We start from the raw sequence: 26,312 nt of genomic DNA, 5'->3' as shown, positions 1-26,312 counted from the left end.
ACGATAGCCCTATTTGGTAAAAGACCAAGTCCATATTATGGCAAGAACAGCTCAAATAAGCAAAGAGAAAAGACAGTCCATCATTACTTTAAGAGATGAAGGTCAGTCAATAAGGGAACATTTCAAGAATTTTGAAAGTTTCTTCAAGCACAGTCGCAAAAACTATGATGAAACTAGCTCTCATGAGGACCGCCACAGGAAAGGAAGACACAGAGTTGCCTCTGCTGCAGAGGATAAGTTCATTCGAGTTACCAGACTCATAGATTGCATCCCAAATAAATGCTACACAGAGTTCAAGTGACAGACACATCTCTTCATCAACTGTTCAGAGGAGACTGTGTGAATCAGGCCTTCATGGTTGAATTGCACTACATAAGGAATAGGGCGCCATTTGGCAACCATCCTTCACCACTTTCCTTTCTCTCTTACCATGTTCTTTCACCTTGACCATCTATAACTACTTCACACCACTGCAAAAGAAGCCTCTCCTGTACTGAGTTGCAACATGAAAGGCTAGCCACGATGATTAGAGAGACTGCCCATCCAATCTGCATTTTGATTGGCTCTTCCCTTCTTCCCTCTCAGCATGGGGTGGTCTAATTGGATGCCCCGCTGGCCATTCCAGGAATGTTATTTCTGTACTGTTCAAGGTCTTTTTTGTTTCATCAGAACATGTCTGAGATAAGGATCTCCTGACACAACGTCACAACTTAAAAATAGACTTTGGAGTAGAAAGGTAACGTGAACAATGTAGAGTTTGTATGTGTGCTAGAGTATGCTTATTTATAAAACCCTCTTATGCCTCACTCCCCCCCTATCTGAGATATCTACTGCAGCCCTCCTCCTCCACATTTAACACCCGTTCTGCCAGTCACATTCTGTTAAAGGTCCCCAAAGCACACACATCCCTGGGTCGCTCCTCTTTTCAGTTCACTGCAGCTAGCGACTGGAACGAGCTGCAACAAACACTCAAACTGGACAGTTTTATCTCAATCTCTTCATTCAAAGACTCAATCATAGACACCCTTAAAGACAGTTGTGGCTGCTTTGCATGATGTATTGTTGTCTCTACCTTCTTGCCGTTTGTGCTGTTGTCTGTGCTCAATTATGTTTGTACCCTGTTTTGCAGAGGTGTGGACTCAAGTCACATGACTTGGACTCAAGTCAGACTCAAGTCACAAATATGATTTACATTTTAGTCATTTAGCAGACACTCTTATCCAGAGCAACTTACAGTAGTGAATACATACATTTCATTTTAATTTCATGCATTTTTTTTTTTGTACTGGCCCCCTGTGGGAATCAAACCCACAACCCTGGCGTTGCACACACCATGCTGGCATTGCAAACACCATGCTCTACCAACTGACCCACAGGGAAGGCGTTGATGATGACTTGCAACTCGACTTTGACTTTAACACCAATGACTCGTGACTTTACTTGGACTTGAGCCTTATGACTCGACCTGACTTGATACCCTCCCCAAGCCCAAATGTTAAAAACAATGCTATTTTAAAAAGTGTGCAGCGCATCAACTCTTCATTTAACGGATTACAGTTTGAATCGGACAGCAGCCAATCAAATTGTGCCAGCGGAGAAAAAGTTGCGCGTGGCAGTGCAGAGGAATGTCGGCAGGTGAATTCAGATGGAGCCCTTGGAAAGATGATACCCAAATTATTATTTTCGGATATACAGACTACGCTGTAGTCAACAACAAAAAACGGATTGCAAACTTGCAAAACATGCGGGAAGAAAATTACAGATGGAGGCGCAACAACTTCCAACTTTGTGCGACATTTGAAGCTGCACAAAGAACGGTCAGTCGTGGCTAATATAGCCGACAGCTATATATAACTTTGTTAGTATAGCATGTAGGCTAGCATAACGTTAAATCAATGAGCCTCCACACAGTCAGCCAGTGCGGGAACGTGATCATTGGACTCAAGATTGAGACCAGGCAAGATTGTGCTTCTGCCCCGCTCAATTATTTTTTTATATGCTTACAGATTTGAACAATACCAGATGAACAAAAGTGTCACAAGTCAACCACAACAGTCTCCAATCTCACAGTTCATGGAGACCCGTGTAGGGCGGTACAGCGTGAATCATCCACAGCAGAAAGCTATCAACAATGCAATACTGTCCGACCTGGTTATCGATTGCAACTTGCCTCTGTCTATTGTGGAAAACAAGAGTTTTAGTCACTTTCTGTCAGTGGTTGACAGTATGTACAGCCCAGTGTGTCGTAGAACATTGACATCAAAAGTAGAGAACCTCGCTACAGAAAGACGTTCAAAACTGAAAACTAATTTGAGCAACACAGACCGTGTTTCAGTCACAGTGGACATTTGGTCCGACCGGAAGATGAGGGGGTTCCTTGGTGTCACTGTGCACTGTATGGAGAAAGATGGAGAGAGGATACAGCTCAAGTCCAATCTCTTGGCCTGTGACTGCTTCAAAGGCCCACACACGGCCGAAATAATCTGTGAGCAATTTGAGGCCATATGTGGTGAGTACAGCATTAAAGATGAATTGGACTATATCATTAGTGACAATGCTGCCAACATGAGAAAAGCATTCACGGTGTGCTTCCCCATTGAACAAGAAGATGAAGATGATGATGAAGATCACCTTGATGACCCAGAGCTCTGGAATGACCTGACCCTGGAAGACCAGCAAACAGTGGATGCTGCTATTGCAAAAAAAACTGTGCTTGCAGTGTTTTGCCCACACTCTCCATCTGGTGGTGGGAGATGGCTTGAAAGAAACAAAAGTTATGACTCCTTCTCTTTCAAAGTGATCAAAAATCAGCTCACTGCTACATACAAACACAACATTCAAAGAGGTGTTTGAGGCTGAATTTGGGAAAAGAGGCATCCCTGCTGCTGTCAACACAAGATGGAACTCAACACTGAGACAAGTGAAGGCAGTTATCCAATGTGACTATCTAAAGCTCAGCATGTTCTAGAAAAGGCTAGGCACAAGGAGTTGTTGTTCACAGTACGGGAGTGGAATAAGTTGAAGGAGTTGGTGGACATCCTGAAGTCATTTGGAGAAGCAACAGATATGACACAGGGGGAGAAGATAGTCACAATCAGTTCTGTTGTTCCCTCGGTCCTGTCCCTGAATCACCACCTGGAGCAGCGGAAGCCTCAAGTCCATTTCCTGAGCGGCCTGGTCAGAAGTCTCCAGGCATCCCTGAACAAAAGATTTTTCGGACTCTTCATCAATGTGAAAATGGCCAGGACACAAGATGGAATCACTGCCCCCTTTTCATATCCAGTCTAACTCAAAGCAGCTGCCTTGGATCCGGCTTTTTCCCTGATGTGGGTGGAGCACCGTGTGCTGGTCAAGGAGGAGGTCAAGGAGGAGGTGGTACAAAGAGTGAAAGGTAAATATTATTGAGTTTAATGTAACTTTTTCTCATAATTTAATCCAATTGACTGCAACAATAATACTTTTTCAGTTTAACGCACTGCATCACCAATACTCTAATACCGGCCTTTTTGTTTCTGCTTTTACATGATTTGCCAGAACTGATTCTGCAAGATGCTGCAGGGACTGAGCAAGCTGTGCCTCTTCTTGATGAGGAAGAGCGAGGTGACCATAGTCTTGGACAAGAAGAAGGGCTGTTTGCAGCATACTGTAAGAGGCAGAAGAAAGCTGTTGGGATCCCTCCAGCACTACAGCTAAGTCACTACCTTGACATATGCGAAGGACAGAATGCCCTCTTGTTCTGGACAATGGACAGGAAGGCTCTTCCTTCACTGTCCCGAGTGGCCATCAGGGTCTTGGCAGTGCCTGCCTCCAGTGCTCCGGTGGAGCCTGTCTTCAGCCATGGTGGCATCATACTGCGGCCTCACCGTGCACAAATGACTGACAGACTTTTAGCGAATTTTGTCTTTTGCAAATACAATGCATCATAGGGCCCTGAGATAAGAGAAAAAAATGAAACTGTCTACGCATTACACACACACACACACACACACACACACACACACACACACACACACACACACACACACACACACACACACACACACACACACACACACACACACACACACGTAGTCTCCATGTTCAGGTTTTATCTCACATCTTTGGGATCTGTATTTTTTTCTCAGACATTCAGGCCAGTGTTCAAATTGTAGGTCTACTTGAAGTTCAGTATCAGTTGTTTTGATGTACCTTTTAATAAATGATTGTAACTTTATGGCAGAATTGTTTTAGGTGTCTAGAGTATATCTGGAGAGAGAGAGAGTACTACAATATTTCGTTTTTGTTGTCATATTGATGTGTCTTTCTCATGGCTACCCATGTATTTCCATGGAAATATCAAGTTTTTTTGGAAAGTCAAATCAAATCAAATTTATTTATATAGCCCTTCTTACATCAGCTGATATCTCAAAGTAATAAATATATATAGTTTTAAAAGCATTCATGATTTTCAGAAATTGAATATACTATTACTCTTGTTAAATATGAAATGGTATTACATTTGGTGAAGAGCGCATTATGACTTGTTTAGGACTCAAAACTCAAAGTTTAGGACTTGAGACTTGACTTGACGGTCTTGACTTGAGACTTGACTCGGACTTGCCTGTCTTGACTTGGGACTTGACTTGGGACTTGAGGGCTAAGACTTGAGACTTACTTGTGACTTGTAAAACAATGACTTGGTCGCACCTCTGCTGTTTTGTGCTGCTACCATGTTGTGTTGCTGCCATGTTATGTTGCTGCTGTGCTATGTTGTTGTCTTAGGTCTCTCTTTATGTAGTGTTGTGTTGTCTCTCTTGACGTGATGTGTGTTTTGTCCTATATTTTTATTTAATTTATTTATATTTTTAATCCCTGCACCCAACCCAGCAGGAGGCCTTTTGTCTTTTGGTAGGCCGTCATTGTAAATAATAATGTGTTCTTAACTGACTTGCCTAGTTAAATAAAGGTTAAATAAAATAAAATATATTTTTTTAAAGTATGTACTGCATGCACACACACACACACACACACACACACACACACACACACACACACTTATGTGAGCTGAGAGCATCAGTCCATAGACGCAGGTGACCTTGGTAGCAGTTGGACCAGTCACACAGATGAAGGTTTGAGTGGACAGTGGAGTGACACAAAGTGGTAGAGACACTCGTCCTTGACACGATGACACTAGGGATCCGTCGGTCACTCAACATCTTTGACACTGGAGGTGACATCTTGGTTGATTGTGACATTTAGAAAAGTGGCCGCTGTTGTCAAACAATGCTTTCTTCATCAGACCACTTCAAAAACTCAAGAAAGCACATAGTATTTCAAAAGGAATTTTAGTCTCTGACCATTTCCTAATTTATGCATGGTTTCACACAAACTCTAAGGCTTCATGTGACAGTTCTGTATCTTTATGTAATGACAGTAGCCTAATCTTCTTTTTTGAGACACTGTACATTGCTCAAGACAAGGCAATGTCAAATATAAAAGGAAAGAGGCCAGAATGGAATGAAAAGCCACACTTGACTAAACACAGAGAATCCATAAGCATAGAGATGACAGTGCTGCCCCTCATCTAAGTCTGTTTCATTCTTATTGGGCAAATATTAGCTTTTCATTAGGAATTCACCAGCACCTCTCTTTGTCTTTCTCTCTCACTCCCTCTATCTCTCTCTCTTCAGACATAGGTTTCAAAGTCATCAGGAGACAAGAAGCTACTTAATGCAAGTTCTTATTATTCTCCCTCTGTACTAGATAACAATACAATAGAGAGAGAGAGAGAGCGACAGAGAGAGCGACAGAGAGAGAGAGAGAGAGAGAGGGAGAGGGGAAAGACAGAGAGAAGGAGACAGGGGAGAGGGGAGATTTGAGGAGTTCTTAAGGACTATGAGTTCTAATGTCTTGAAGGTGTTATATATTAGTTTATATGGGACAACATGTGCTTCAAAAGTAGCTAGAATTCATATACCGTAAATTCCGGACTATAAGCCGCAACTTTTTTCCCAGGCTTTGAACCTCGCGGCTTAAACAATGACGCGGCTAATATATGGATTTTTTCCGCTTTCAATTTTTTTTTCTCCAAAAAAACACATTCTGTGACGTGCTCAGTTTTTTGGCGGCATCAAGCTTTTAATAGACCAACGAAATTGCCGAACGGGTTAAGGTCAAACAACTTTTTTGTTTACTGTTTAGATTAAATCGAGCGCTCTCAAACTTCCCATCATTCTGATTACGGTAGTCATTTTGTCACCCTCATCATGGCAAAGACACGGAGAAATGCATATGATGCAGCTTTCAAGTTGAAGGCGATTGATCTGGCTGTTGGAAAAAGAAATAGAGCTGCTGCACGGGAGCTTGGTCTTAATGAGTCGATGATAAGACGTTGGAAACAGCAGCGTGAGGAATTGACTCAGTGCAAAAAGACAACTAAAGCTTACTGCAAATTTTTTATTTTTTGTTACAAGCCGTGTTTCGTTAAAGCCTATTTATTTTTCTTACAAGCCGTGTTTCGTTAAAGCCTATTTATTTTTCTTACAAGCCGTGTTTCGTTAAAGCCTGTGTAAAGTTCATTTGTTTCAATGTACCGGTAGGCACCTGCGGCTTATAGACATGTGCGGCTTATTTTTTTAAATTTATTTATTCACTGGGTGCGGCTTATATTCAGGTGCGCTTAATAGTCCGGAAATTACGGTAGGCCCAATATAGGCCTTTCCTTTCTCTCTGTTGTTTGGATATACTGGTAAAGTTACCAGGTTGTTAGCTAGCTAGCCAATGAGGTAACGCAACTGAACAAAGTGTCAACAAATGATAAACAACCCGTGAGTAGTTTTAGTACGGCCCATGACATGGTTCATAAAGGCAAAATGCGGTCCTGTCGATCTGCTAGAGGAAGAACAAAAGGTTGTGCCAGTAATATGGGTCAGATCATTTGAACGGTTTGAGTTAGAAACAAGTACTTTCCGCTGTAGTAATGGTCAAACAATTATTGTCTGGGAGATTTCTTTTATAGGCGAACAGTGTTCTCCCCCAAAAAAATCCAGGTCGCAGAGCAAAATATTTAGGAGCATATGCAACCTTTAGAGCCCTGTTTACGATATAACTCAGGCCCCAGAGTTTTTCCTGGTGAAGTCAAAGAGTTAGGAAATAGTCCTACCCCTACACCCTATATACACCTAACCCACAACAACGCAGCCCTACACTATACAGATACTTCATAGAGGTCTTTCCATCAGATCAGGTAACACCTACAGTAAACTTCACTTCTCACTTCACAGCTTTTCCCGCAAAGGTGAAAGTTGCACACAATAGTCCCCAGATCATACGATAGCTTGTTTTATAGGCAGTAGCTATAAGGTTAAGCAAGGGTAACATATAAATCACTAGCGATATGTGTTTCTATGGTAATGAGTAATGGCACCAGATCATGTTGCATGCTGTTGACAGTGGCATTTGTGTCCCCTTGTGTCCCTTTGTCCTGCCTATTTTGAGGCCAGGGTGAGAAATGCTTGGCTAGGCTAACATGAGTAGCATCAGGTGCACACATGGCCATAGGGTTAATAACTCATAATAGGCACTGCGGTGCTTCTTTGTCTGTCTGTATTTCCTCGGTCTCTGCATTGTCACAGAAGTCACATGTACTGTACTCTGTACTGTATGCAGTGCCGGCCCAGCCAATAAGCGACATAAGCGGCTGCTTAGGGCCCCGCGGGCAGGTAGGGGGCCCTCGACCAAGAGGGGTCACTAACTTGTTTTGCCCATGAGGTGGAGGACCACCAACCACATCTCGCTTAGGGCCCCCAAATAGCTAGGGCCAGCCTGTATACTGGTGATTATGAACTGCACTGCAGTAGTCACGTTCTTGGCTGGGGTTGAAGCTATTGAGACTGGGAAGTGGGTGTAAAGTTTTTTATGGTCATTTATCAAATGGACACTCAACTACTTTCGCTCTACTCTGTCTATTTACCAAGTTCCAGATTTATCAAATCAAATCACTTTATTTAGAGTGAAAGTGAGATTAATCCAAAGGGATAGAGTGGTTTAACCTATACGGTAATGTTAATTGAGCAAGGGCAAGTTTACTAACACCTCGCCAGAAACAAGTTACAAACTACACTCAAGTCAATTGTATCTTCCCTGCACTGATGCAGATATACTGATATACCTTGGCAGCATCAAGGACAACCTGTTAGTAGAGTAGAGCGAGAGAGAGAGAGAGAGCGAGACAGAGCAAGAGAGAGAATAAAAAATATACTTTTCTTCCTCGGTGGTGGGAAGCGCAATAAACTCATTAACCTGTAATTATGCAAAGTAACCAAATGAAACTGCTAATTCAATAGCCCTATTCATGACTTGATGAGCAAACAAGCGTCTGGGGCTGAACAGCATATAGCTAGATAACCAACTAGCTCTCACAGTCTCAAGTCAGAAATAGACGTTGAGCCATGTTTCTCAAGCATCAAATTTCGAAGTTGTTGCAAAAGTCAAATTTCAAAGTGTTTAAGGTTATGTTTAGGCATTAACTACGCATGTTTAAGGTTATGGTTAAGTTTAGGCATTAACCCCGAAATCTTAAGGTTAGGTATTAACTCTGAATGGTTAAGGTAAGGGTTAATTTTTGGGATAGGCTTAAAACAAATATATAAACTTTATATTGCTGGATTAGAACTTGCAACCTTTGGAATCAAAGGCAGATGGTTACACTCATGCACCATCCCTGTCCAGAATTCTCAAGCAAAAGCAAAACTTACTTGAAGGTAACAGCTCTCACTGTTGCCCCTAGTGGCCAGTTTCCACGTCATCTCCCAACGTCCTCAGACATGGATGGACGTCGAATACTGACTTGTATCACAGGTAACCTGGCTGAGATAATCCACCGACCAGGTATTACCGTAAAGGTCGACTTTAGGCACGAAAAACTATCCAACTTCGCCCGAAATGGGGTGTGCCTTTGGTGGTTCCTCAATGTATCATTCTGGTCATGCGCGCCAGTAATGTTGATGTAATTTCACAGGATTTGTTTTTGGACGGAAGCTGTAGATATCTGTAAGAAATGGCACTTCTGTAGCCAAATATCTTATTCATATATTTTGGTGATTTTTTTGTTGCATTAAATTAACTGGTATGATTGTGCATTGATCAGTTTAAAGCCATTATTTTCGCATTTTTGCCCAAAGTCGACCTTTAATATCCCTACAACTTCCGAAGATATTATACACAACACTATTCCTGCTAATGTGTGTGTGCGTGTGTGTTACAACACCGTTTGGCCCAGTCGTCTTTAAAGCCCCCCTTTAATTAATGAGAAAATCAAGTCCGTTAATTAAAACGCTGTGGCAACCGCCTTCACAATGACCGTGGCGACTCGTTAACTGGCGGCATTCCAAAATGTTGTGTTTTTGTTTGTGTCGGGATGCATGGTTGTTTATTACCGTCCCAATCTCAATGGAGCAGGAGTGGTTTGAAAAGCGCAGTAAAGTTCATCGTGATATAGCAGCTATGTGGAGGCAAGGCCCATATTCTCAGTCCACCTAAATTGTATTCGGGTGTGAGGAATATTCTAGATAAAGCCTTTCAATAATATGATTTTATAGGGGCTTTATATGGTATCATTGACGGGATAGGCTTCCCTCTGCCTATGTGGCCTGTTCTGAAAAGGGACTGTGGAAGTACTAGAAAGTAACATTTAATGCCCATGACATCAGTGTGCTGCGCACGATGCCCAGTTTGATGCCAACTACAAGTCCCCAGTCTTCTTCAGATATTATAAGGTGGGGAGTTTTCCCTGACCACAAGATCTCACTGGGAAAAACTCCAGTCCCTTCTCGTGTGTATCACGACGAGGACAATTCCAAGAGAAAAACAAGAACTAGCACTAGGCAATGTGGTGCTACATTCCAAAGGACAGGGAACAATTTCTACTCTGGCGATGGATTGATAAAGCTATTTAGGTTCAACGCCACTGTGAAGGAGGGATAGGAAATAGAGCGCTTACTTCCTGTTTGATGTCGTCAATGACAATCTTCAAAAGTAACAAATCACAAATATGAATCCGATTGGTCATGCTGCAAAGTGCACCTAAGTAGCGCACCAACAGACTTCAGAGGAATCAAAAATGCATTCTTCTGATTGGTCACGCTCTAAGGTGCAGCTATAGTGCGCCGGCCACCCTGGAAACAAAGTGTATACCACATGGGCGAGACTGAGATCCTCATGCTTAGCTTTAGCCCTTAGATCTCATGCCAAGCGTCAGCAGCACCTACAACATGGGATCTGTTCTGCTCTACTCTGTTCTGTTCCAACATGTTTCTCCCTGCTCCTGTTCTTGGCATAACAGACAATGCTCCAGTTGTTCTGATCTTGACTCAAGTTGGCTGTGGACACGGTTTACTGTTCCTTGCTGTTATGTATGCAGCCTTCTCCATCACTACGTCCCAAATGGCACCCTGTTCCCGATGTGGCGTACTTGACCAGGGCCCATAGGGCTGTGGTAAAAAGGAGTGGTCTATACAGGGAATAGGGTTTCATTTGGGACGCAGGCCATGTAGAGCACAGGGCAAAGCAATGTTAGCAGAGTGTTATGAGTGAATCAGTTGTGAGGATGTTGTGAGATGGAAAGAGATACAGCACGGTCAGAGCTGCAGGGGTGGGTGTGTTCATGTGTCTGATCACAGTGACTCACTTGCTATGATGTGTTTGTACTTTTTAGATCTTGGCCGTGGGTTTGGCTCTTGGTTCGCAAACTGTTTTAATGAATATTACATAAATGTTAAACGCGTTACTAACACGTGGCGATCTTCTGCGTGGACTCTTAACTATCAGTGCAAGCCAACCCACTGGGCAAAGACGTCCGTTCAACATCTAGCTTTGAATTACATTTGGTTGAGTTGTCAACTAACGTGAATTCAATGTGAAATCAACAAAAAAAATTGACCATGTCATTGGATTTAGGTTAAAAGATTAAATGCCCTTACGTTGATGACTTTTTGCAAATCTATGAGATGACGTGGAAACCACGTTAATTCAATCAGTTTTTGCCCAGTGGGAAGATTTAATCCCATATGATCCACAAGCTGAAGGACATGAAGCCTTTTTAGAGTATTGAGACAGCTAGGGATGTGACGATTATGGAATTAGGTGGAATGATTCATTGTCATGCAAATGGAAAAGGTTATTGTAATAATTGTAATTTTTGTTGAAAGATGTCTTGATCTGGTAATGCATCATAATGCATCTTTGAACATTTGCTAGGACATACCTAATATACGATAATTGTGCCAGTCTTAGACAGCCAGTGTATGTATCTAGGGCCAGTCTATGACATGGCAGAGTGGACATAATCGCTTTTATATGCAGTAAAAGTTGCTTGTCCTGTTGCTCTGCACACCACCACGGCTACCATGACGACCAACACATAGAGGAGGGAAAGAGAATGGTGGGAAGAGAGGAGAGAGAGAGATAAGGAGAAGAGGAGAAGAAAAGGAGGAGAGGAGAACAGAAAAGAAGGGCCCAAAGGGGGGTGAGAGAGGGAAGAAGAGTGGAAACAAAAAACATGTCAGTCTGTCTCTCTCCCCCCAGTAGAAATACCCTGGCATCCGAGGACAAATCAGGTATTTAGTCTCATAAGGGCTTTCAATTTAGCGCTAACACCTCACAAATATGCAATATATTCTCATTCACTCTCCACCCCCCCACCCCCCCTCTCCATCTCTCTTTTCTTCAAAAACATTCTTTAGTCTGAGATGAACAGGCAGCTCCAGAGAAATGCATGTGTGTGTGTGTGTGTGTGAGAGTGTGTTTATCCTATTCAGACTGAAGACTGCGTTGCCAGGAGTTACCAATCCCCTTCTTAAGAAGAGTTTACATGGTGAGAGGAGGGGACTGACAGAGAAAGATGCTGACTCGATGTGTGTGTGTGTGTGTGTGTGTGTGTGTGTGTGTGTGTGTGTGTGTGTGTGTGTGTGTGTGTGGGGGGGGTCTGTGTGGGTATTTGTGGGGGTGTGTGGGGGTGCACGTGCTTGTGTGTGTGTGTGCTTGTGTGTATGTATGCTAACGCAAGTGTGTGTGTGTGTGTGTGTGTGTGTGTGTGTGTGTGTGTGTGTGTGTGTGTGTGTGTGTGTGTGTGTGTGTGTGTGTGTAAATCACTCTAAAGCACCCCAGCAGGGGGCTAAAGACACACATTCCAGTTTTTTATGAGAAACGGGCAGAGAATATTGATATTGTGACCAGGCTCAGCGGGTAGCAGGGCAAAGCAGGCCGTACTTCACACAGTGAGGGTAGAGAACAGCAGTGGGAGGGGTTTCCCACCCCACATCACAGGGACAATGGCAGAGCAGGGAGTCAGGCTGTAGTTCTACAGACATCCTAAAGTCATGACTGGTATTTCAACAGTGATCTGAACTTCCCACATAAAGTGTGTGTGTGTGTGTGTGTGTGTGTGTGTGTGTGTGTGTGTGTGTGTGTGTGTGTGTGTGTGTGTGTGTGTGTGTGTGTGTGTGTGTGTGTGTGTGTGTTTGTATGCACAACTACAGTTGAAGTCGGAAGTTTACATACACTAACGGTTGGAGTCAATTAAACTCGTTTTTCAACCACTCCACAAATTTCTTGTTAACAAACTATAGTTTTGGCAACTCGGTTAGGACATCTACTTTGTGCATGACACAAGTAATTGTTCCAACAATTATTTACAGACAGATTATTTCACTTATAATTCCCTGTATCACAATTCCAGTGGGTCAGAAGTGTACATACACTAAGTTGACTGTACCTTTAAACAGCTTGGAAAATTCCAGAAAAATATGTCATGGTTTTCAAAGTTTCTGATAGGCTAACTTACATAATTTGAGTCAATTGGAGGTGTACCTGTGGATGTATTTCAAGGCCTACCTTCAAACTCAGTGCCTCTTTGCTTGATATCATGGAAAAATTAAAAGAAATCAGCCAAGACTTCAGAAAAAAAATAAAAGACCTCCACAAGTCTGGTTCATCCTTGGGGGCAATTTCCAAATGCCTGAAGGTACCACGTTCATCTGTACAAACAATAGTAGGCAAGTATAAACACCATGGGACCACGCAGCCGTCATACCGCTCAGGAAGGAGACACGTTCTGTCTCCTAGAGAGGAACGTACTTTGGTGCGAAATGTGCAAATCAATCCCAGAACAACAGCGAAGGACCTTGTGAAGATGCTGGAGGAAACCGGTACAAAAGTATCTATATCCGCAGTAAAACGAGCCCTATATCGACATAACCTGAAAGGCCGCTCAGCAAGGAAGAAGCCACTGCTCCAAAACCACCATAAAAAAGCCAGACTACAGTTTGCAAATGCACATGGGGACAAAGATCATACTTTTTGGAGAAATGTCCTCTGGTCTGATGAAACAAAAATAAAACTGTTTGGCCATATTGACCATCGTTATGTTTGGAGGAAAAATGGGGAGGCTTGCAAGCCTAAGAACACCATCCCAACCGTGAAGCATGGGGGTGGCAGCATCATGTTGTGGGGGTGCTTTGCTGCAGGAGGGACTGATGCACTTCACAAAATAGATGGCATCATGAGGAGGAAAATTATGTGGATAGATTGAAGCAACATCGCAAGACATCAGTCAGGAAGTTAATGCTTGGTCGCAAATGGGTCTTCCAAATGGACAATGACCCCAAGCATACTTCCAAAGTTGTGGCAAAATGGCTTAAGGACAACAAAGTCAAGGTATTGGAGTGGCCATCACAAAGCCCTGACCTCAATCCTATAGAATATTTGTGGACAGAACAGAAAAAGCGTGTATGAGCAAGGAGGCCTATAAACCTGACTCCGTTACACCAGCTCTGTCAGGAGGAATGGGCCAAAATTCACTCAACTTATTGTGGGAAGCTTGTGGAAGGCTACCCGAAACGTGTGACCCAAGTTAAACAATTTAAAGGCAATGCTACCAAATACTAATTGAGTGTATGTAAACTTCTGACCCACTGGGAATGTGATGAAAGAAATAAAAGCTGAAATAAATAATTCTCTCTACTATTATTGACTTTTCACATTCTTAAAATAAAGTGGTGATCCTAACTGACCTAAGACAGGGAATTGTTACTAGGATTAAATGACAGGAATTGTGAAACTGAGTTTAAATGTGGCTAATGTGTATGTAAACTTCCAACTTCAACTGTAGCTCTCACAGTCTCACATCAGAATTACACATTCATCCATGTTTCTCAAACATCCAATTGTCAAAGTCGTTGCAAACGTCAAATTTCAAAGTGTTTAAGGTTAAGTTTAGGCATTAAGTCAACATTTTTAAGGTTAGGGTTAAGGTTTGGGAAAGGCTTAAAACAAAAATCTAAAAAAAACTTTCTATCGCTGGATTAAATCTAATTACACACACACACACATACAGACAGAGGCAGATGCTTAGCCCATCCGCTATCCTCGTCCACAACGCTCTAGCAAAACTGAAACGTACTTGAAGGTTTACAGCGCTCACTGTTGCCCCTAGGGGCCGGTATCCACGTCACCTCCCGGAGTCCTCAAAAAAGGATGGACGTCGAATACTGACTTTTGTGTATGTGTATGTGAGTATGTGACAAGACCGCCCTGACAACTTCAGCACCATCACCTCATCAGGCGCGAATGACCCGGTTTGGCCCGCCAAAGAAACAAGTGAAAGAAAGGGTAGAAGGAAAGAAGGATAAAAAGGGAAAAAGTGACAATAATAATCACTAAGAAAGTCTGCAGAAGTCCTTTTTTCCCTGGCTTCCTCTCTTCCCTCATCTATTCTCACATTCTCTCCATTTTCTCAAGGACAGATTCTATTGCCCTGACGCCACCGTCTCCATGATAAAAAAAGAAAAGTGTGTGTGTGTGTGTGTGTGTGTGTGTGTGTGTGTGTGTGTGTGTGTGTGTGTGTGTGTGTGTGTGTGTGTGTGTGTGTGTGTGTGTGTGTGTGTGTGTGTGTGTGTGTGTGTGTAAGCCTGACCAAAGAGAGAGACGGCCAACAGAATCATATTTTCCATGCGTGTGTGGGCGTGGGTGTGTGTAATTAGATTTAATGTTGGCTCAGTGGATTAATGCTATGTAATACACTCGAATATGGCCAGGGGGCCACCAGGGACAATTTAACACTGCTACAGTAGAAAGACTTGGAGCAGGGGCAGTATATCAAGCGATCAGTTCCCCCCTGTCCAAGTTCTTATTCATTGTTATCTAAAAAGGCTAAACTGATCCTAAATCTGCACTGCTACTCTGAGACGTTAGATACATACGACCCCAGAGGATAGAAGGAAGCTGTGGATGATTTAGGTAGCCATGGTAGTATGAGGCCCACATTGGGATTTAGACAAAGGGATACTTCGGGATTTTGGCAATGAGGCCCTTTATCTACTTCCCTAGAGTCAGATAAACTTGTGGATACCATTTGTATGTCTCTGTGTCCAGTACGAAGGAAGTTTGAGGTAGTTTTGTGAGCCAATGCTAACTAGCGTTAGCACAATGACTGGGCGTCTATGGGTATCTGCATGCTAGCAGATAAAGGGCCTTGTTGTCAAAATCCCGAAGTATCCCTGTTAATAATACATGCACTGCTCTCTGCTGCTGTCCGCAGCAGGCTATAGATTTCAGGCCGGACTTCAAACAGAGAGATGGTATTCCCTGAGGCCGGGATTCCAAGGGGCCCCTGACATGGAATACTGCCGGGCGGTCACTGAGGGGGTGACGAAGGGACAGGGGGTTTATGGTTGCCCCTCTGGGTGTCTTCTATTCAGACCCTAGGGGCAGGCTGGGAATATGAAGAGGAGCTGGCTCTCTGCTTTTATCTCTACGCTTTTTAATGAGGCTTGAGCTTGTGTGTGTGAACTTTGCTAGCTCGCATGATGAGTAAGCTTGCCTGACACCTGAAGACTTGCACAGGTGACCTTGGTTTGAACCCTGGTCGGGTGCGTGTTAGTGTGTATCTATCTCTCTCTCTCCAATCTCTCTATCCCTTTCTATGATGTCTAAGTGGCATTTAATAAGCACCGATAGTGAACCTCACACTAGAACAAACCGCTTATATACTGAACAAAAATATAAATGCAACATGTAAAGTGTTGGTCCCATGTTTCATGAGCTGAAATAAAAGATCCCAGAAATGTTCCAGGTGCACAAAAACCTTATTTCTCTCAAATGTTGTGAACAAATGTGTTTACATCCCTGTTAGTGAGCATTTCTCCTTTGCCAAGATAATCCATCCACCTGACAGGTGTGACATATCAAGAAGCTGATTAAACAGCATGATCAATACACAGGTGCACTTTGTGCTGAGGACAATAAAAAGCCACTCTAAAATGTCCAGTTTTTCAGAGGGGCTGGGTTAAATGCGGAAGACACATTTCAGTAAAATGCATTCAGTTGTACAATTGACTAGGTATTCCCTTCTCACTCTCTCTCACAGATGTCTCAAGATTTGAGGGAGGTGGAGATGACACAATACAATACTGCCTATATTTTTGATATGGAGTGTTGACGCCCTCACTGCTATTTGCCTATTCATGATCCCAAAACCCACACAAGCCTCTCTTGGCTTCAATACACACTGCCTACCTGCTGCTGCTCTGAGCAACAGAATATTAACTTTATGAAAATAGAATAAAATATTGGCACATGCCACTGGTTCAGGTGTTGGAACAGACAAATAACAGAAAGAAAAGAAGTAGGACTCTAATATACTCCCACTGAGGTTTATTAAAACACACAACACGTCGACAGTGGATAAAAACGGGAGTGAAACATTGTCTGTTTTTGTGTGTCTCCAATAACCCACTGGGACAGTACATCACAGATGCAGATATTTCTCGGAGACCTTTGAACTCCCGGTGCCAGTGAATGTCTCATATGATCCACTATGGGGCTGCAGTGTTTCAGGAGCACCAGTTCTACTGTAAAGGCTAGCTCAATCATCAAATGGAAAGAATCTGTCCCTCCCTTCGACTGACTGCCAGCTCAACTAACGTTACAGTCTATTTGTCACATCTCGGGCCTCAAGGCATTTGGGGTTTACTATAATACAATGTTTAATAACAATACGATCATTTACGGTGGTGGAGGCTTTTGTTCAGTCAGGGTGACCTACCGTAGGGTTAACAGTGTTTAGCCTATATGCAGTATTCAGTCTGCTGTACAGAAATACAACCCAAAACGATGGTGGTATTGCAAGCATCATACTCCAATCAGAACTGCTATATGTAACTTTCAGTTTAGTTACCCTGATAAACTGACTGGCTGATAAATAGATCTTTTCTTTCTGTACTGAAATGTGTGCTATATATTGTGGACCTAGAAGCTAAGAAGTGAATGAGCCATCATAAGTCAATAGACAGGAGATCCAATTTTGAGGAGACCCAACAGACAGTAGACCAGGCCAGTAGTCTACTAATCATTCATATAGCTAACAGACCTCTCCCTTTCTTGTCCAAGCCTTGGAGTCGATACACAGACCTATCCCATCCTTTCATCCCAGTCCATCACACTAAGCACTGCTTTCATCAACCTCGCTCATCACCAGACTGTGTGTGTGTGTGTGTGTGTGTGTGTGTGTGTGTGTGTGTGTGTGTGTGTGTGTGTGTGTGTGTGTGTGTGTGTGTGTGTGTGTGTGTGTGTTCCACTTCCCAATGAAGTGTACTGACGACAGGCAGGGAGGGAGACACACTGACATGGTAATGCTGCTATAGGGAGACACATTGACATGGTAATGCTGCTATAGGGAGACACATTGACATAGTAATGCTGCTATAGGGAGACACATTGACATGGTAATGCTGCTATAGGGAGACACATTGACATGGTAATGCTGCTATAGGGAGACACATTAACATGGTAATGCTGCTATAGGGAGACACATTGACATGGTAATGCTGCTATAGGGAGACACATTGACATGGTGATGCTGCTATAGGGAGACACATTGACATAGTAATGCTGCTATAGGGAGACACATTGACATGGTAATGCTGCTATAGGGAGACACACTGACATGGTAATGCTGCTATAGGGAGACACATTGACATGGTAATGCTGCTATAGGGAGACACATTGACATGGTAATGATGCTATAGGGAGACACATTGACATGGTAATGCTGCTATAGGGAGACACATTGACATGGTAATGCTGCTATAGGGAGACACATTGACATGGTAATGCTGCTATATGGAGTCACATTGACATGGTAATGCTGCTATAGGGAGACACATTGACATGGTAATGCTGCTATAGGGAGACACATTGACATGGTAATGCTGCTATAGGGAGACACATTGACATGGTAATGCTGCTATAGGGAGACACATTGACATGGTAATGATGCTATAGGGAGACACATTGACATGGTAATGCTGCTATAGGGAGACACATTGACATGGTAATGCTGCTATAGGGAGACACACTGACATGGTAATGCTGCTATATGGAGTCACATTGACATGGTAATGCTGCTATAGGGAGACACATTGACATGGTAATGCTGCTATAGGGAGACACATTGACATGGTAATGCTGCTATAGGGAGACACATTGATATGGTAATGCTGCTATAGGGAGACACATTGACATAGTAATGCTGCTATAGGGAGACACATTGACATGGTAATGCTGCTATAGGGAGACACATTGACATGGTAATGCTGCTATAGGGAGACACATTGACATAGTAATGCTGCTATAGGGAGACACATTGACATGGTAATGCTGCTATAGGGAGACACATTGACATAGTAATGCTGCTATAGGGAGATATACAGAGCAGTGTGAATGCATCTCCGCCCAAAAACAGCTGGGCTGGTGGCCTGCAATCAGAACCCTCTTCCAGAGACATTAGCTGGATTTACTGAGTGGAGGGGAGAGGAAAGGGAGAGAGAGGGAGATGATCTTCAGAGAGAGAGAGAGAGAGAGAGAGAAGGGAGAGGGGGATGATCCTCAGAGAGAGAAGGAGAGAAAGAGAAAGGAGGGCTGGAACGGGCGAGGCATTTAATGGACCTTTTTATGTGGGGTCAGAGGATTAGAAGGCACAGTGCTTGCCTCCGCGGACGCTCCTCTGAGAAAGTGAAGAGAAAGTGAATGACAGAGTGTGTGTAATAGTGTGTGTGTGCGTGCGTGCGTGTGTGTGTGTGTGTGCGTGTGGGTTTCCTACCCATATAAAACCCCATAGTACCTTACAGTCCAACCTCAATGTCGGTGCCAGTGTAACACCAAGCTCTTGTATGGAGTATGTCGGAGTGTGTATCAGTACCCTGGGTGTAAACAGTGCCAACAGTGCCCCCTGTGATGCCAGCTGATGGCAACTCAGTGGGCTCTAATAGGAGAATGTCATGTGGAGGTCTGGAGGTTCCATACACTGTCACTTCACAGCGCCACTCTGTACAATCCTCTTAGCAACATACACAGCCCTACAGGTTGCCTTATGATAATTACTTACACATCTCAGATATGTGTGCGTGCGTGTGCGTGCAGGCGTGCACGTGCGTGTGTGCACCCTCATTTGTGTGTGTTCGCATGTGTCTCTCCTGTGACGTGTGAGGGAGTGAGTGTGTGTTTCTATGTGTGTGCGTGCGTAAATGAGTGTGTGTGTGTGTCCGTGCCTAAGCATGTGTGTTTATCCATGCTGAGTGAATCCTGGAAAGTGGCTATGGGCAGATTAAACAGTTTGCCACTGGGCAGATTAAAGAGGGTGACCCTGCCTGTGCTCTTATCTGGAGTAAACACTGAAGCCCAGCCTCTTGTTCTCTCTCTCTCTCTCTCTCTCTCTCTCTCTCTCTCTCTCTCTCTCTCTCTCTGTCTTCCCCCCCCTCTCTCTCTCTCTCTCTCTCGCGTGCTCAATGTATCTCTCTCTCTCTCTTTCTCAGTCTTTCCCTCTCAAGGGGGCTTTATTGGCATGGGAAACACATGTTTACATTGCCAAAGCAAGTGAAATAGATAATAAACAAAAGTGAAATAAACAATAACAAATGTACAGTAAACATTACATTTCAAATGTCATTATGGCTATATACAGTGTTGTAACGATGTACAAAAGGGAAAATAAATAAACATAAATATGGCTTGTATTTATGATGGTGTTTGTTCTTCACTGGTTGCGCTTTTCTTGTGGCAACAGGTTACAAGTCTTGCTGCTGTGATGGTACACTGTGGTATTTCATCCAATATATATGGGAGTTTATCAAAATAGTTCGTTTTTTTCAAATTCTTTGTGGATCTGTGTAATCTGAGAGAAATATGTGTCTCTAATATGGTCATACATTTATCAGGTTAGGAAGTGCAGCTCAGTTTCCACCTCATTTTGTGGGCAGTGTGCACATCTCTCTCTCTCTCTCTCTCTCTCTCTCTCTCTCTCTCTCTCTCTCTCTCTCTCACACACACACACACACACACACACACTAGGAGAATCAAGGAAGAATTTCTTTAATCTCTTTAAATGTCAACAGCATCGTGGCTCTATCATGGGCTGCCATGGCAATGACCTCTCGCCACCCCAGAATGCATTGCTTCTAACATTCCAAAACCAGCAGAAGAAAAACACATCTGAGTGAGTATTATCCAGTCTGAAGCTACTTCTGAAGCCAAAGTAAAAGACATTAATCTCTGGGTCATTTTGTTATATAAAGCCAAGTAAATAAGTATACTAAGCTACCAAGCTGCTAGGACAGAACAGACCTGGCGGCACCTTCAATTAGCACTGAAGTGGGAAGTCAGATGTGTGAAAACCCAAATGCAGAGGTCTTTGAAGCCCCAATGGCTTATCCCTGTCCAGAGGTCATTACAATACAGTACCCCATGGATATTAAAAATAACACTGCACGGAATAAGTACAAAAAAGCTCCTTAAAGACAATCCAGAGACACTATTTGCTGACTGCTACAAAGAGGGGAACAGACCATCCCCACAGAGCTACAAGAGCACACACCCCTACGTCAAGAGAGAGGGTATTGGCCCAGGGTGGAAACTCAGAATACTAAACATTGAGGAAAGTGAAACAACCTCTGTCAACGTGTACACGTCTGGGACAGTAATGGTGCAGGGCATCCTCATGCTGTTCCAGCAGGACTTTTACGGGATCAAAGAGAGAGCACAGCAGGAAAAGATCTCTCTCTGTGATGACTCCCCCATCCTGAGTGAGTCTGATCACGCCTCTTCAAACTGTCCTGGAGACGAGGATAGTCACCCCCCCAGGACTGAACACACCCAGGTCCCACAACTGCACTGCTTCTCCATCATTGAGAGGGATACATTCAGAGAGCTGGAGAGAGACATGGTGGAGCTCAGAGAGCTTGTCCACAAAATCCAGACAGAACAAACCCACAAAACAGACCAGCACAACAACACCCCCCACACAAGACCCGGAGGGCAGAAGGTGGAGATGGACGGCTGTCTGATTGAGATTGTGCACCTCATTGACTCAAATGGCAAATACATTCAAGAGGATAAACTTTTTCCCAAACACAATGTGGCTAAACTCTGGTGCCCAAACACCAGGCATGCCCTGGAGCTGTTGTCAGAGGGCAGACTAAGGTGCCCCAACCACATCATATTCACACAGGCATAAATGACCTGAGGGCCCAGCAGGAAAGGGTGGCAACAGCAAAAATACTACAAAAATACTTTCACCCTGCCACCACACAGTGGGTGAATGCAAGCCTTTTGCGAGACTGTGCCTCAAAACCTAATGAATACATGGCTCACCACTCTACCCTGGACTTGAACAGCCTTTATGACCAGGTCCACCTCTACAAGGCAGCAATCCCAACTTTTGACAGGACCCTGAAGGACGTCACCCTCAACCGTAGCCCCAGCACCTCACACAGGAGCAACAGAGCAACAGACACCCCGCCCAGACCAGCGAGACACCCTCCCAGACCTGCAAGACCCCCTCCTGAAGGACCTGCACCGAGAGAACCCACGCCAAGAGGACCTACACCAGCCACACCCCAACCAGCTAAGAGCACCCCAAGCAAACCCTGGCCACACCCTATATAGGCCCCCCCACATCAGACATATGCCCCTTCTGCCATTCACATGCCCCACGCCCCTGCGGAAAGGACCTCAACATGACAGCAGGACATTTGCCCAGGCTGTGAGCAGAGCAACAGGAATCATGAGGGGCATCAAAGCCAAAGGAACTGAGTAATATTAAGAAACGCTATAGATGGAATCAAAGTAGTGTAGAAATCTAGCAAAAAAAGAATTAGGCAACAACAAATTCAATCCCTTTTAGACAAAATCCTGGACAAAACGTTTCACTTTAATAGTGAAGGTTTAACTTGGCAGTAGAACACCTAAACAGTATATCTGACCTCTCAGCTTCCCTATCAATTCTATAAATGTCAAGCAGACAACCTAACAAAATGAACAACAATGACAAATGGTTTGATGAAGAATGCAAAAACCTAAGAAAGAAATTGAGAAACCTATCCAACCAAAAACATAGAGACCCAGAAAACCTGAGTCTACGCCTTCACTATGGTGAATCACTAAAACAATACAGAAATACAGAAATCTAACCACTTCTGGGAAAATTGGAAAACTCTAAACAAACAACAACACAAAGAGTTATCAATCCAAAATGGAGATGTATGGATAATCCACTTCTCCAATCTTTTTGGCTCTATAACAAAGAACAAACACCAAAAACATATACATGATCAAATACAAATCTTACAATCAACTATTAAAGACTACCAGAACACACTGGATTGTCCAATTACATTGAATGAACTACAGGACAAAATACAAACTCTCTAACCCCAAAAGGCTTGTGGGGTTGATGGTATCCTAAATGAAATGATAAAATATACAGACCACAAATTCCAATTGGCTATACTTAAACTCTTTAACATCATCCTCAGCTCTGGCATGTTCCCCAATATTTGGAAACAAGGACTGATCTCCCTAATCCACAAAAGTGGAGACAAATTTGACCCCAATAACTACCGTGGGATATGCATCAACAGCAACCTTGGGAAAATCCTCTGCATTATCATTAACAGCAGACTCGTACATTTCCTCAGGGAAAACAATGTACTGAGCAAATGTCAAATTGGCTTTTTACCAAATTACGGTACGACAGACCACGTATTCACCCTGCACACCCTAACTGACAAACAAACAAACCAAAACAAGGGCAAAGTCTTGTCATGCTTTGTTGGTTTAAAAAAAGCTTTCGACTCAATTTGCCATGAGGGTCTGCTATACAAATTGATGGAAAGTGGTGTTGGGGGAAAAACATACGATATTATAAAATCCATGTACACAAACAACAAGTGTGTGGTTAAAATTGCCAAAAAACACACATTTCTTTCCACAGGGCTGTGGGGTGGGACAGGGATGCAGCTTAAGGCTCACCCTCTTCAACATATATATCAACGAATTGGCGAGGGCACTAGAACAGTCTGCAGCACCCGGCCTCACACTACTAGAATCAGAAGTCAAATGTCTACTGTTTGCTGATGACCTGGTGCTTCTGTCACCAACCAAAGAGGGCCTGGAGGGCCTAAAGCACCTAGATCTTTTGCACAGATTATGTCAGACCTGGGCCCTGACAGTAAATCTCAGTAAGACAAAAAAGGTCTGGTTGCCAGGACCACAAATACAAATTCCATCTAGACACTGTTGCCCTAGAGCACACAGAAAAACTAGACAATGTAAAACACAAAATAATGCATGCAGAGCAGAATTAGGCCGATACCCGCTAATTATCAAAATCCAGAAAACAGACGTTAAATTCTACAACCACCTAAAAGGAAGCGATTCCCAAACCTTCCATAACCACCTAAGCAAGCTGGTCCTGGGGCTCTGTTCACAAACACAAACACACCCCACAGGGCCCCATGACAGCAACACAATTAGACTCAACCAAATCATGAGAAAACAAAAAGATAATTACTTGACATATTGGAAAGAATTTACAAAAAAACTGAGCAAACTAGAATGCTATTTGGCCCTAAACAGAGAGTACACAGTGGCAGAATACCTGACCACTATGACTGACCCAAACTTAAGGAAATCTTTGACTACAGTATGTACAGACTCAGTGAGCATGGCCTTGCTATTGAGAAAGAAGACAGGCTATGTGCACACTGCCCACAAAATTAGGTGGAAACTGAGCTGCACTTCCTAACCTCCTGCCAAATGTATGACCATTTTAGAGACACATATTTCCTCAGATTACACAGACCCACAAAGAATTTGAAAACAAATCAAATTTGGATAAACTCCCATATCTATTGGATGAAATACCATACTGTGCAATCACAGCAGCAATATTTGTGACATGTTTCCACAAGAAAAGGGCAACCAGTGAAGAACAAACACAATTGTCAATACAACTTATATTTATGTTTATTTATTTTCCCTTTTGTCCTTTAACTATTTGTACATCATTACAACACTGCATATAGGCATAATATGACATTTGAAATGTCTTGTGTAATGTTTACTGTTATTTTTTTATTGTTTATTTCACTTTTGTTCATTATCTATTTCACTTGCTTTGGCAATGTAAACATATGTTTCCCAAAGCCTCTTAAATTGAAATTGAATTGAGAGAGTGAGCGAGAGAGAGAGTGAGATACAGGCACAGAGAGTGAGAGAAAAGAGAGGGTCATAAAACAAACGAAGAGAGAGAGAGGGACAGTGATAGAAGGAGAATGAGAAAGGAGGGGACAACATGAGCGAGGGAGAGAGAGATAAAAGGAGAGAGATAGGCAGTGTGTGTACTATCTGAGGGTATCGAATGCCGGGGCCACAAAAGGCCTGGCGGGCAGCGGCGCAACAGAATCTGTCCCGTTTGTCCCCTCAAATGGCCCCTAGGGACCCCTGGGTAATGGGTCCTTTATGCCGGGGCCTTTTCAGGACCTAATCCTCATCTACATAACAACAGTGTCACTTGGAAGCTGCGCTGTGTCATCTCCGCCTGGCTGTCACTCACTGCTGACCTTTTGCTCTCTGAGTGTCGCTCTCTCCCGATGTCTGGCTCGCTCTCTCTCTCTGCCGTTCATTCTCTCTCTCTCTCTCTCTCTGTCTATCTTTCCGTCTCCCTCCTTTATCGTTTGCTCCCAAAACAATGTTGGTTTAAGAGAGAAACACGGCAAACCGGAGGTCAGCTAACAAAATACGACGCCTCAGACGCCATGTCACGGTGTGTTCAATAATCCCATAACAGAATCAAACGTACTATAAAACGGGCTACAGTATAACCAGAACCATCCAATAGGACCAAACCATTTTCTCCAGTTTTACCTATAGGTTGTAGCATCTGTATGATGTTTCACACGTTCCTCCGCTCCTCTTCAACAACTGCCCTGAGGTTAGATTTACAGCACAGTAACGGTAGGAATCTGCTCTGCTCTCACTGATGGAACACACTGTTGTAGGAGACATGGGTCCACCTCCAATAATCTCGCCCCACTTCCACAGAACGAAGGTTTGTTCTGTAGATATCACTAGGGGATTAGTTACGCGCTGTACCTTTAGAGAGCGTACAGTCTACACGCATGCTAGCACAACACACCCAACACACAACAAAAAATATGTTCCTTTACACATGTATATCTAATACCCATCGTCTCACATGGGAAATGAATGACAAGAGTATAAACCCGTTGAGCATTAACCGACTTCACCTTTGCCTGGTCCCAGATCTGTTTGTGCTGTATGTGACTATAGCTAGCTCGGCAGTGTGTTAGTGGAACCGTGGTAACGGCGTGAGGCTGGAGGGAGGGCCTACCTGGTCCCAGATCTGTTTGTGCTGTATGTGACTATAGCTAGCTCGGCAGTGTGTTAGTGGAACCGTGGTAACGGCGTGAGGCTGGAGGGAGGGCCTACCTGGTCCAATGCTGTATGTGACTATAGCTAGCTCGGCAGTGTGTTAGTGGAACCGTGGTAACGGCGTGAGGCTGGAGGGAGGGCCTACCTGGTTGAAGCGCTCCAGCCTCTCCTTCACCACGGCCAGTTCGGGGTTTGGGCTGCGAACTTTGACCTCTGGGTTCTGCTTCTGGGCCTGGAGACCGTTCCCGACCACTCTGCCTGTATAACTGGAGAGAGAGAGAGAGAGAGACAGCGAGAGAGAGAGAGAGAGAGAGAGGATGGAGGGGACAGAGGGAGAGGGAGAGAGAGAGAAAGAGAGAGGGACTTAATTGATCGTTCGCTTGTTGAACGTGTGCAATAAAAACAGCGACATTGCATCACATTACAATTGGGATTATATGTCTACAAACATCCAACCCTCATTCAATATGCATCAAAACCCAAACATTCAAAGTGCATAACACTGTAGAATAAATGATCATGTCTCCGCTATATTATTCATGACATTC

General features: G+C 43.6%; 1 protein-coding gene across 1 annotated transcript in view; it reads right to left on the bottom strand.

Moving 5' to 3' along the window:
• Positions 1 to 26,312, bottom strand: part of LOC106568853 (glypican-5) — a 202,349-nt gene that overhangs the window by 60,916 nt on the left and 115,121 nt on the right. The window contains exon 8 of the mRNA XM_045693658.1: positions 25,910 to 26,030. Coding sequence (XP_045549614.1) covers positions 25,910 to 26,030 — 121 coding nt within the window. The remainder of the gene's footprint in view (positions 1 to 25,909; positions 26,031 to 26,312) is intronic.

This window comes from Salmo salar, chromosome ssa14, assembly GCF_905237065.1.
Source record: "Salmo salar chromosome ssa14, Ssal_v3.1, whole genome shotgun sequence".
Lineage (NCBI taxonomy): Eukaryota > Metazoa > Chordata > Actinopteri > Salmoniformes > Salmonidae > Salmo > Salmo salar.
The sequence above is the reverse complement of the archived record's forward strand: the minus strand, read 5'-3'. Positions and strand labels throughout refer to the sequence as shown.